The sequence below is a fragment of the Nilaparvata lugens genome, chromosome 1 (assembly GCF_014356525.2).
Source record: "Nilaparvata lugens isolate BPH chromosome 1, ASM1435652v1, whole genome shotgun sequence".
In the NCBI taxonomy this organism is placed as follows: Eukaryota; Metazoa; Arthropoda; class Insecta; order Hemiptera; family Delphacidae; genus Nilaparvata; species Nilaparvata lugens.
In genome coordinates this window covers 66,668,694-66,681,665 of record NC_052504.1, presented here as the reverse complement: position 1 = coordinate 66,681,665, position 12,972 = coordinate 66,668,694, and the positions used below count along the sequence as shown (strand labels likewise).

Genomic DNA, 12,972 nt, shown 5'->3' with positions numbered 1-12,972 from the left:
GCTATAATAAGGGCTCACATCTAACAACAACTCTCCTCTCACTTTAACTCTAAACTTCTCACCTGTAAGAGCCTTAAGATAAGTTGGCAATGAGTTGTAAATACGGATTCCAGCACTCTTTTGATTCCGTCCATTTATTATTATTCTTTCTTTTGGTATTTTCAGAACTTAGCACAAGCTTTGAGTGAGATGTGCGGCGATAAAAAACTGACGATGAAAGAGTTCAAAGTACAATACAGAATCATCAATCCCAAGGCTATAACTATGGGCCAATTATATGGACAATTCGATCCAGCCTCACATGAGTGGTCCGATGGTATGTTGTATAGCAGAATAACTTAAAATCATAAAATCATCCTTTACAAAATTTTCTGAAATACTCATCCTTCCGGTTTGATAATTTTGATACTAGGTCTGCATTCGATTTTATAACAAAGCCAATAATATTATTATACAGTAATAAATTATAACATATATTACACAATTACAAAACACTTCAACATCAATTATTATAAATCACTTGAAAATTCTTCCAGGTGTGCTTGCAAATACTTTCAGAGAATTTGCTTCAAGTATATTACCTGACAGAAAATGGATAATGTTTGATGGACCAGTGGATGCTGTTTGGATTGAAAACATGAATACTGTTCTCGATGACAATAAAAAATTGTGCTTGATGTCTGGAGAGATAATACAGGTAATGAAACCTCATATTTAGCTCTTCCAAGTTGGTCCAGTGAACAGCTGAAAACTACTACTATGTGACATAATATTTTCTGTAGGTAACTTCTTATTTTTCATCCTGAGGATGACGCCTAAAAGTTCTCGACTCAGGCGTGATGCTCCATTAATGGAGGAATGATAAGAGATGAACGAGCCAGGAGTTTTAATTCGGTTCCAGACTTGAGGAACTTATTTTTAAATTAGCCATATGCATAACGATATAGATTGTTGTAAGTAAACTACAAAATTTCATTTTCAGATGACAAATAAAATGAATATGATATTCGAGCCTGCAGACCTTGAGCAGGCTAGTCCTGCGACAGTTTCGAGATGTGGAATGATATATTTGGAGCCGCACATGTTGGGATGGAAAGCCTTTCACGCTTCTTACCTCAACATCCTTGAAAAGAAGATCTCACAAGAGCAGCTGGAACTGCTGGACGAAATTATTCTGTGGCTGATTCCAGCTTGCTTCGAGTTCATACATACTCATTGCACATTGTTCATTGAAACTTCTGAGTTGCATCTTTTCCAGGTAGAGATTTTTCAAAGGCTCTTTGGTTAATTAGTTTTTGAATACGGTTGAGTTTATTCACAATAATCATGCATGTTTCAATCATCATACACAATTATTATTGTATATCAAGTCTAGAGTGCAGGCCCGTGATTGAAAAATTATCTAGGCCGATGGTATCTTCTGTAAATGACACAAGCGGTCATTTCTCAAAATTCAATTTTGTTATATAAAATGGAATCTGGTGCTACCATTCTCAAAAGTTAATATTAATATTGCTGAATGACTGTCATTTATAAATCTTTGTTTCTGAATCAAATTAAGATTCATTGTATAGGTGTTTTTCATAATATTGCTTTCAGAGTTTCACGAGGCTATTTACGTGTATGCTGGAAGGAGAGGGTGAATCCCGTACCGGTGTGAGCACTATCTGGCTGCAATGTACATTTTTCGTTGCTGTATTGTGGGGTCTTGGCTCAACAATGACAGGTGGATAAATAAATTTGAATGTAATTTTTCAAAAAGACTGTTCTCTATTCCATCTACTCCATTTTGGAAAGATTATATTTTTTTGTTTCATGATTTTTATAGCACCTAGTTAGAAACTAATAAACTATTTTGTTTTGACTTGAATTGATAAGAATGATGTTGGTGAAAGTGAGACTTGCTCTGAGTATGACTGTTTAACTTTTTGAATACTTCTTACTTCTTGATCCTCAACTTAGTTGGCTTGATTTTATTGAAATTTTCAAAAAATATTTGAAGAAGATCACTAACTTGAGAAGAAGGTCACTTGAAATATTTATTTCCATAATTCTAAATACAGGTATTTTTCCAATATTTCATCTTCATGATGTAAGACCTCGTTTTACTCCAAATACATTAAATAATGTAGAAGATACGAAGAAGCAAATTGTGTACCTCAATATTTCAACTTTTCATTGCTAGCATTTATCACTTAATTACTTAATGTTCAACTTTGTTTAGGAGATAGCAGGAAACGATTTGATGCTTTCTACAGAGCACTATTGAATGGAGAAAACAAAGAGAAGCCAAAACCAAGCAAATTCAAACTAACCAAGCATCAGTTGTTCCCCGATCGAGGCACTGTTTGGGATTGGATGTTTACAAAGAAAAATAATGGAACATGGGCTCTTTGGATAGATACTGTTGAGAAAGTGCCAATTGCTCAGAATGTCAAGGTATTATCAAGACATGCAATCATTATAATCGATTAAATAAGCCGATTACTGTCAACTACTGTTCATTATTACTGTTTTGGCTGGGTGAGAATGTAAGAACGGTACAGAATGAGAGACTACCAGCGTCACATCGCTTCACGAAAAAGAACTACTAGGACTATCTGCTTGGGTTAAATGAGAAACGCTCTATACCATGGGATATCTTCTTGTGCTATCTTTTCTGTATGGTATAATGCCCGCATGATTTCTAGACTTGCGGTTGAGTAATGAACTAGATCATAATGAAACATAAATAGATGAAATCAAATTAGTTACGGTATAGAATGATTATTTAAGATAATATGACTTCTTGAGTTAGACTCGCTAACTAGAAAGCGGTAACCCATCCAACGGGATTGCCAATCGTCACACATTGGTTATCTGAGTACCGTAAACGATTGGGCAAGTGTATCTGGGAAGTGAGTTTAAAAATCGCTTCCTGGTGGTTCAGAATCCACCTAAAGCTGTAGGTCAACTTATTGCTCATGATCATCAGTTTCATTACCCGTGAACAAGCCTGGAGCTCATGTGGGTATCATCCTAAAAAAACAAGGCGCAAACTAGAGTTGATCCCTATCATGCTTACTCATAGCAGCACTTTTTCTACGTAATAGAAATAACATTTATTAAAATATTCACAAATGTGTTTCAGCCAATGTATAATTTATTTCTGTCACTGTTCCAGATTAGTGAACTAATCATCCAAACTGATGAGACAGCCAGGCAGCAGTATTTCCTTAAAACATTCTTGGCTATGAATATACCACTACTTTTTATTGGGCCTACTGGCACTGGCAAATCAGCTATCGCTCTGAACCATATAGTGCAGCTACCCAAGGACAAGTTCATGGCAAATGTTATTAACTTTTCTGCACGAACTTCAGCCAATCAGACACAAGAAATGATAATGTCTAAATTGGACAGGTATGTTGCACCTCTTGTTTTCTCAATCACAGCTCATGAAATGAGTTACTCTCGAATAGCATCAATTCAATATGGGGCTACTTCCTTTCTAGGATAATAATTTTATATGTCTACCTTTCCATAATCGAACAAAAAAACTGATTTATTATCAAATTAATCATAAAATAAATTAATTACAAACTGCAGGTTGAACAAACCGATAGCTTACTCTCGAAAATCTTGATTAATTCTTCCACCCAAACAACAAGAAATTGAAATCATCAAGAAATTAGATCAAAACCTCAAGAAATTTAAGTTTTTGTACTATAGGTGAATTCAAAAATTGAAGGTTAAAGACAAAAATAATAGTTGTTACTCAAATTTTAGTTTTAAGTTTAATATTATCATAGATATTGAATTATAGCTGGATTACCAATACCTTAGCGTCATCGTTCAATAGTCAAATATCCATGATATTACAATAATTTATTACTACCGTACGGTATAGTTTATATTTTTGTTTGAATAAATTATATTTGTATTTTTGTTCAGGCGACGCAAAGGTGTATTTGGGCCTGCAATGGGCAAGCAGTGTGTGATGTTTGTGGATGATCTGAGCATGCCTCAGAAGGAGGTTTATGGCGCTCAGCCTCCCATTGAGCTGCTCAGGCAGTGGATAGACCATCGTCACTGGTACGACCTCAAAACCACTGTCAGATTGGATCTTGTTGATATTGTGAGTATTGTCTTTTGACTTGTCCCTCTTGAAGATATTTCAAGATATTGTATTGTACCAATCTGCTCATTCCTTTGTATAGGTCTAATGTTCCATTTCGAGAACAATAACATGGTATCATGAAGACAGTGCTATCAAACAGACTATTCTCTAGGAAAAAACAGCTTGAAATTAGTTTATTTGGTACTTGCGGCTGTATTCATTACCAAAGAAATGTATACAAAAAACTTCATCAAAAGTACAATATATTTTTACAATCCTTATCAGTTTTTCACTGACTTGAATTTCGAAATATTTCTATTCATTAGAGTAGATTTATATTGTTTCTGATCTACAGAAAACATAATTTTTTAAGGATTTTTTCTATTTAATTTAAACCTTCAAATTTCTCATTTTCGAAAAAAAATCTTGGAAATGGTTTGTTTGAAATTCCAGTTATTTGTTGGAGCGATGATCCCTCCTGGTGGAGGTTCAAATAATGTCACATTCAGGTTCACTCGACACATGAATATAATTGCTATAGATTCATTCGATGAAGGAACTATGACCAAGATTTTCTCAACAATCACCGATTGGCATTTCTCCAGGGGGTTTGATGAAAAAATCTCAAGATACAGTAAGGTAAGAGAAACGACCTATTCAATGTGAATTCAATGAAGTGTTACATTACATAAATAAGCAATAATTGGTTGTAATTCTTGATTATAACATGAAATTATTGACACAAATTCAAGACTGAGAATAAAGTGTTTTGAATACGATATTTAAACAAATATATTTCATAACATCATAAAGTGATTTTTTTAAGAATCAAGATGAGATCAAGTTGGTTAGAACCATATTATATAGAAGAGTGATTTGTCATAATAGAGGAGAGGAAAATATGAGAGGTGTTCACTCATTCATCCTTCTACAAAAGTCGGGCAATAATTAGCTGCCGATAATCTTGTTTTATACAACTGAATATTCACCGATTCACTTTTTAAATAAATTTTTTGTGCAATAGATTAAAAATGGTCTGATACTATTATTGCACTATTAATTATATAATTACTAATATTATATACTACACTATTATTTATTTACTCATATACGTATACAATTCAGGTAAAAACAACATGCATTCGTCCAAAACTGCTTTGAATTTCAATTTAGAATGCACAGTCAAGTGGTTATGTAAAAAATGATAACTTAATTCACTCATAAGTTTGAGTCCAAAAAAAATTGATATTAGTATACTTAATAATTGACATGCAGTCAGTAATTATTAAGTAAATAATTATTTACTTAATAATTGACTGCATGTCGTGTTCAAATACATATAAAAAAGTGTGTTAATAACTTTGTTGTAGTTTTAGACATCTAAAACTTTTGTATCTTTTTCAGTAATTCAAGTAAACCTAATTGGAACATAACCAAACATAGTCGATGAAATTATGCATGATTTTGAAATAAAATTGATGCATATTTCATATTTTTCAGCCTATTGTGATGGCTACTCATGAAGTTTATGAGCAAGCTAGAGCAACGTTTCTACCAACTCCTGCCAAATCACACTACACGTTTAATCTGAGAGACTTTTCTCGTGTAATACGTGGAATATTACTGGTTCCTAGCTCTCGGGTACCGGATGCTGACAAAGTGTTCAGACTGTGGGTTCATGAAACTTTCCGCGTTTTTTGTGACCGTTTGATAGAGCAGCAAGACAGGTAAGCTACTATCATGCATGTATTATTCAATGTGCTTGACAACTAATGATGGATTACTTTTTACCAAACAATACTTTTTTACATTCCTTAAACAATTTTTTTACAAGTTCAATTGGGTTTTTCTATAATTCTGTTCACAGATTTGTGTAATACATTGGACTTCAGATGAATTTTTGAAACTGTTCTAATCAAAAATTCTTCACATTATGTTGAAAATTTCTCTACAGGGCACTGCAGCCAAACTCTTTTCCACAAGCTGAATGCATGGTTAGGAAAACAACTTATGAATTTCAAACTTATGGTTAGGAATTTCAAAACTTATGAAGTGATAAACATAACCTATTTTAGGACAATTTCTATCCAAATTTGGGAAAGGAACAGTTTTGGACTTTTAGCCTGTTGTTCCTTTCCCAATAATTTATATTTGAGAATTATATTGTATCTATCGAAGTATAAATAAATAAACAACCGATAGAAAGCTGAAGGTTCCATAGTAACTGGTTTCTCATGTTGGCAAAAAATCCAAGAAACTATAAACAATAACCATAATTACTTGGAATTTACAATCAACCAAAGTGAGAGTTTAAAAAATACTTCTCATGATTTTAGTTAGGTATCTCTTGCAGAATATTTTGTGAGTAAATCTTTTTTAACTTTTTAGAATAACTCTATAAAAATTCCGTCTTCCATTGCTTTCCAGAGAACTTCTGTTTAATATTGTGAAGGACGCATGCTACACGCATATAAGAACGCATATGGAAAAGTTCCTAGATAATATAATACCGGAAGGAGGTGGTGTTCTCAATGTTGAGCACATCCGCAATCTATTCTTTGGAAATTATATGGAACCAGACGCTGATCCTAAGATCTATGATGAGGTATAGTAACGTTATTGAACCCAGTTTCTATGGTAATTTATTATGACACTATTTTTAGCAGAGGATTAGCTTCCTGCTGAATCACTGATTAATGTCCATAATCAAGTCTAGCATGTGTTCTAACAAGTCCAGCATTCTCTATTGTGCAGATCATACTTTTTGGACCTATCCAGGCATGTTTCTCTCATACTCTCGAATATCAACTTGAGAATATTAACAACAAGTGTATAGAATATTGATAAACTTTGAACTTTCAATTCGTGGCTTTTTGTATATTAGTCGGTTGGAATTTCAGTGACATCCACCAAGACCATCATACAGAAATCCATTTATAACGAATTGATATTGGATTCGTTCTGCAAACACGATAAGTGGTAAATTGTTCCAGTTCCTATGGTAATTTTTCAATGTCACATGACCACCTAAACTATCACGTGACTGGTGCAAACTACTTGTTCCCATGGAACGCTACATCAAAATATTTGGTTCAAGCTATTGGCGGGCACTTTTGAAGTTGATTTCCACCAATGTGTGTCGTCTACTAGCTGCGTAAATGAACAAAGGCTTCTTTAAAACAACTTACCGACCTTCTAGAGAAGTGTGCACTTCTTCCACTTCATCACTCTCGAATATTATTTTTAAGAAGAAATCATTCGACGAATTGTTATCAAACATAAATGTCCTTGGTTATGTATTCTGTTACTTTTATTAATAAAAATTGAAATCTAAGTACCCTTTTTAAATTATTTTATCATGACATGTTTCGGCTTTATAATGCCAATATCAAGTTTAAACATAGCCGAAACATGTCGTGATTTAATAATTTAAAAAGGGTACTTGGATTTCAATTTTTTTTATATTCAAAAGTAGCACTAAAGAAAAAAGACAATCTGTGGCTTTTCTATGGTAGACCAACAAGTTATCTTTGCATGCGCAGATGATTCATCCTATCGACCAACGACAGCTCTTCGATTGTGGTACATCCTGAATGCACCGTGGTCAGAGTGCTAGGAAGGATTTATTTACCGGTAACTGGACTTTGAAACATTTAATGTCAAAATGGTTGTCATGGGATGTGGAACTTTTTACCGCTAATCACAATTTACCATTACCAATTTACCGGGCACCCAGAACATACAAGTTGATGGAAAGTCGTGTACTAAATAACAAATATCTAAAGAAAAGAATCGATTTCGAGTCTCTGATATGTGTGTAATGTTTTTAGGTGACTGATGTGAATGTGCTTGGCGAGCGAATGCAGTACTATTTGTCCGAGTACAACCAGCTGTCGCGCACGCCGATGTCGCTAGTGATGTTCAAGTTCTGCATGGAGCATGTGTCGCGCGTCAGTCGCGTGCTGCAGCAGGACAACGGCCACGCCCTGCTGGTGGGCATCGGGGGCAGTGGCCGCCACAGTGTCACCAGGCTCGCCGCTTCCATGTCTGACATGGCACTCTATCAGGTGAACACAATTCATTTATTCATAATCACAATCATCTTCAGTGCAGATCTATATGCAGGGCCGTCTATTTGGTAAACACAATCACCTTCTGTGCACATCAATATACAAGCCCGGCTGCACAAAAGGTGGTTAAATTTTAACCGTGATTAATTTCACAAGAACTAATCAGAGAAGACCTATTAGAAAAGACAGCTTCTCTGATTGGTTCTCGTGAAATTAAACACGGTTAAAATTTAACCGGCTTTTGTGCAACCGGCACACAGAGTGTTTTTGAACTCCCTACCAATTTCTAGGGCATTGATCTTTGGTATGAAACATATCCTAATATCATTTTCAAACTGTCCAACAACTGAAGCAGTATGAAATGAAGACGCGTATATGGTGTATAAGTAGATGTATTATGGGGAGATCGTCTTGGATGTTCCACTTTCTCGCATTAGAAGTAAAAAAGTAGTTAGTTGTGAATAGTGCGTGTAATTTTTTGACTCAACATTTTCCACTTGATTCAATGTTTTGACATTTTTTAATTGCTTCCAAATTTGAGAGTTCATCTTTTGAGGAGAATGTACCATTCATCACAGTTTTGGCTTCACCACTCTTCATTCATATTGATAAAGTGAATGAGGAAAGTAAAAATCGTGTCAAAGTACATTAAAACAGTTGGAAATTCCTCCGAGATGGGATAAAATCACGGTTGAAAAAGAATAAATAGAAATAAAAATAAAACCAAAAAAGGAGTACTGTTTTTAAGAACACTGTTGTATTTTCTTCTAAATGTTTCATATTTTCAAACTCTGGGTTTCTATGCTCGTTGCATCATCTTCAGTTGAGGTTGAAATGAAACTTCAGAAGGTTGAGTTTGAAGCTTTATCTTCTGAACTTTTAAACTTCAAATGGTCAAGTTTATGCTCAACGTTCAACTGATACTTTATCAGTTCAAACTGATATTTGATACATCAAATGATGTTGATGTTGCTGCGTTTAGCATCGAAACCCTGAGTTTTGTAAAAATGAAACATTTTTAGCAGAAACGGCAACTTATTTTTTATTTCTTAATAGAAAAATTCAACATCTCTGACTAAAGAGTTCAATTCTTTTGAGCCTTTTTATGCGAACGCATTTCTATTACATCAACCTCACAACGAGGCAGACATAGACAAACATATTCCCGTTCTACCATACCACTTAGACATCCAAAAGTAGTTAAAGGGACTCTAGCTTTGTCGATGCTGGAAAATCAAAGCCTCAAAGACATTTTTCAAATTGAGAAATCTATGTCCGCTTTATTAGTTTCTGCATTACTTTTAATTGTCTTTTTTACTTTTTCAGATTGAAATTGCCAAAAATTATGGTATTGGAGAGTGGAGAGATGATTTGAAAGTACTTCTGAGACGTGCTGGATGTGAAGGCAAACTCCAAGTTTTTCTATTCAGTGACAGTCAAATAAAAGACGAGGCATTTGTTGAGGATATCAATCTTATATTGAATACAGGAGATGTCCCAAATTTGTATGCTTCTGATGAAAAAGCTGATATTCTTGATAAAATGATGAATTGTGCAAGAGAGACGGTGAGAATAATATTTTCTTCTTCATATTTGCAGTACTTCGACTTTGGTTATCATCTTATTATTCCCTAGAACGTAGAAAGATATTTCTCAAATAATAGAGTAATAAACTATTGGTTCCATATTCATAAATAACTATGTGCATATGTACAATCTGTACTATATACAATGTACAATAGCTTTTGAGTGAAAAGGGTTGTTGCTATACAAATAGCAGGCATATATATATTTATTCTAGAAAATCTCGAAATATAGATTTATTAAAGTAAGAATCTCAAATCCAGGGTCTGATGCATCGGTGTCTCTTGTACGGTATTATTTCCTTAAATTCATCTGAACATGAAGCATTACCTGCCCAGCTTTCAATGGAATATCATATAAATTATACCGTAGATCATGGAATAACATTAATGTTGTATGTAATATTTTCACACTCATAATTTCCACGTGTATCATCTCATCATTTCCAATTCACGTATGTTTCAGAATAGGAAATTGGATACCACTCCTTTGGCTCTTTATAATTTTTTCCTAGAAAGAGTCAGGAATAATCTTCACGTTTCATTGGCAATGTCACCAGTTGGAGATCAATTCCGTAATCGCATCAGAATGTTTCCTTCTCTTATCAACTGTTGTACTATTGATTGGTGAGATTCATTTTTCATATCATTACTCAAACTGAAATATCCTGATTATTTATTTATTTGTGATCTTATTTCGAGCTTCTAGGAATATTGTGTTTTATTATTATTTCAACTGTTTAAATCTATCAACTCGTGAAATGAGTATCTAATGCAATTTAAGAGCATTGTTATTTTATCATCATCTGATTGTTTACAGTTGGCTATTTTTTCAATTATTTTATATCTTGAACTTCATGTCATGACAATATTTTGATTGAAATTTAATGCACATTTCCCGTGGACTCTGAAAACTAGTGTATTGAGTGTCTATTTTTGCCATACAGAGATGTTTAGTACAGATAATTTAATGATCTTATGGCTTTTTACCTGAATACAATTATTTCTAGATGTATGATTGTTATTGTGATGTAAGCGTACTGAATTACACTCCATTATGTAATGTTATTATCATCATTCTTCCATCTAGGTTTATGGCATGGCCAAATGACGCCTTAGAAAAAGTTGCTCAAAGTTTTCTGAAAGATATGGAAATCGATGAAATATTACGTGAGAAATCTGTAGAAATGTGTAAAGAATTTCACACATCTGTCCAAGAAAGCTCTGCAAGGTAACGTTAAGAGTTACTCTCAACTACCGCATGTATTGTTATTTTTCATTCTAATAAAATATTTATTCCAAAGATCATTAAATGTTATGAATCAATTCAAATTACTGTATTATTTAATTCTTACCTTATCAACTTGCGGTTCAAATAAATTATTCGATTTCATCCATTATATTATTAATCCATTTTAATGTACTTTTATCATACGTTGTTCAAATTTTACATCTTTTCCCTCTGATCACAGGTACTATAAAACGTTGAAGAGACATAATTACGTCACACCAACGTCGTATTTAGAATTGATCAAGACGTTCAGAAATCTTCATCAGAAAAAGGTGGATCAAATAACCAATCTGAGAATGCGTTATGAAGTAGGCTTGGAAAAGTTGGACTTCGCAGCAGGACAGGTACTCCAATGATTTATTAAAAATATTAATTGTTATTTGCTTTTAGAATGATTCAATGTTCGGTTTAATGCCAATCAAAGTTTCAAAACTTTTCATTCAATGATATTTTAGGTGCAGTATAAAATAGATACCTTGTAAAACTAGAATATCAATAAGAAGTATAGATAGTAATAAATAGCAGTTTTTGAATTTATGAAAGTGTTTCTCTGAATACTTCTAGAAAATTTGAGCAATTATTCTGTTAGAGTTGCAATAGCTCTACTTTGAGACAAGAGCCTTTTAATTTTAAAAGCCTTTCCATTACAGAGTATAACAGCTGCCTTCTTCCTAATAGGGCCTACTTGAATGTTGGCGGCTTCTAAAGAAACTTATATTTCTTAAGCTGATCTCTTCTAGGTAAATCATGTTGTAACCGTTTATAAAATCATTAAATTATTTAAAATTTAATTTTCAGGTTGCAGTTATGCAAGATGAACTGCACAGATTACAACCACAATTGGTGAAAACATCTGAAGCTACTGAAAAGCTCATGGTGAAAATTGAACAGGACACTGTTATTGTGGAAGCTAAAAAGGAGGTTAGTAACTTTTTGTAATGTTTGTATAATATAATTCCTACTATTATTTAGAACGAATTGGCCTCGATCTTCAATGTTATTCACAAGATAATGTAATTTGTAATTTCAAATCAGTGAAATATATCCATTAAAAAAGTCGTTTACTTCAAATACACAACAATTCGATTTGGTAACATTTATATAAATAATATTGAAAATTACTCCAGCTATCAAACATTCAATTAAGTATGCATCTTTATTGTGATGAATACATTTTAGTTGGGAGGATCGATTTTTCAGATTATAAGAATATTGATCTTATTTGAATACTTATAATTCTATATAAGAAATTATTTTCTAGTCGGAAAACGAAATTAGCAACTCGAACATTTGCCAACTCGAATACTACAGTATTATTGTAACCGATTTAAAATTTATAATATATAAGACTACTATCGTCATCAGGTGCTAGGAATCATCTCTTTAAATATAAATTTATGATGTAACTTAATCCAACTCATGAGACAGGCTTTAGAAGTAGGAATAGTACTAGAACGTAGGAGACACAAACAATAAAAATATGATCTCTTTTCAATACTTAACTTAAATTACGACATAGCAGTCTGATTTTTATGATTAAAAGCTGTTAGCTTCTACTCATGAAATTGCGAAAGCGCTCCACGAATGTGAGTAGAAGCTAATAGCTTTTAATAATAAAACTCAGACTGCTATGTCGTAATTTAAGTATTGAAAAGTGATCATTAACAAGCAGTTCGTAATGGAAAGTGAAATTGAAACTGTGGAAATGTGAAATATTGAGACTCCTAAATAGAAAGAAATGCTTCGTTTTGAATCTTCCACATTAAAAAATCATAAACTCAAATTTGAAATTAACTATCAGTGACTATTTCAAGTGACACATGTAATAAATTTCTTTTAATTACTGTGTTGTGATAGATACTTTCGTGTAGAGAGTGCTTTTATGGGCTTGTTCCTGTCGTATTCGCTTGTTGTATCCAATGCATTATT

General features: G+C 33.2%; 1 protein-coding gene across 1 annotated transcript in view; it reads left to right on the top strand.

The window, feature by feature from the left end:
* The window catches only part of LOC111046903 (dynein heavy chain 3, axonemal), a 69,177-nt gene that overhangs the window by 36,671 nt on the left and 19,534 nt on the right, over positions 1-12,972 (top strand). Inside the window, exons 31-46 of the mRNA XM_039440301.1 lie at positions 166-316; positions 537-697; positions 983-1,258; positions 1,600-1,726; positions 2,225-2,439; positions 3,164-3,402; positions 3,934-4,117; positions 4,553-4,738; positions 5,600-5,826; positions 6,527-6,704; positions 7,930-8,166; positions 9,496-9,735; positions 10,219-10,379; positions 10,843-10,983; positions 11,225-11,387; positions 11,842-11,964. Of these exons, the coding sequence (XP_039296235.1) occupies positions 166-316; positions 537-697; positions 983-1,258; positions 1,600-1,726; positions 2,225-2,439; positions 3,164-3,402; positions 3,934-4,117; positions 4,553-4,738; positions 5,600-5,826; positions 6,527-6,704; positions 7,930-8,166; positions 9,496-9,735; positions 10,219-10,379; positions 10,843-10,983; positions 11,225-11,387; positions 11,842-11,964 (3,009 nt within the window). The remainder of the gene's footprint in view (positions 1-165; positions 317-536; positions 698-982; positions 1,259-1,599; positions 1,727-2,224; positions 2,440-3,163; positions 3,403-3,933; positions 4,118-4,552; positions 4,739-5,599; positions 5,827-6,526; positions 6,705-7,929; positions 8,167-9,495; positions 9,736-10,218; positions 10,380-10,842; positions 10,984-11,224; positions 11,388-11,841; positions 11,965-12,972) is intronic.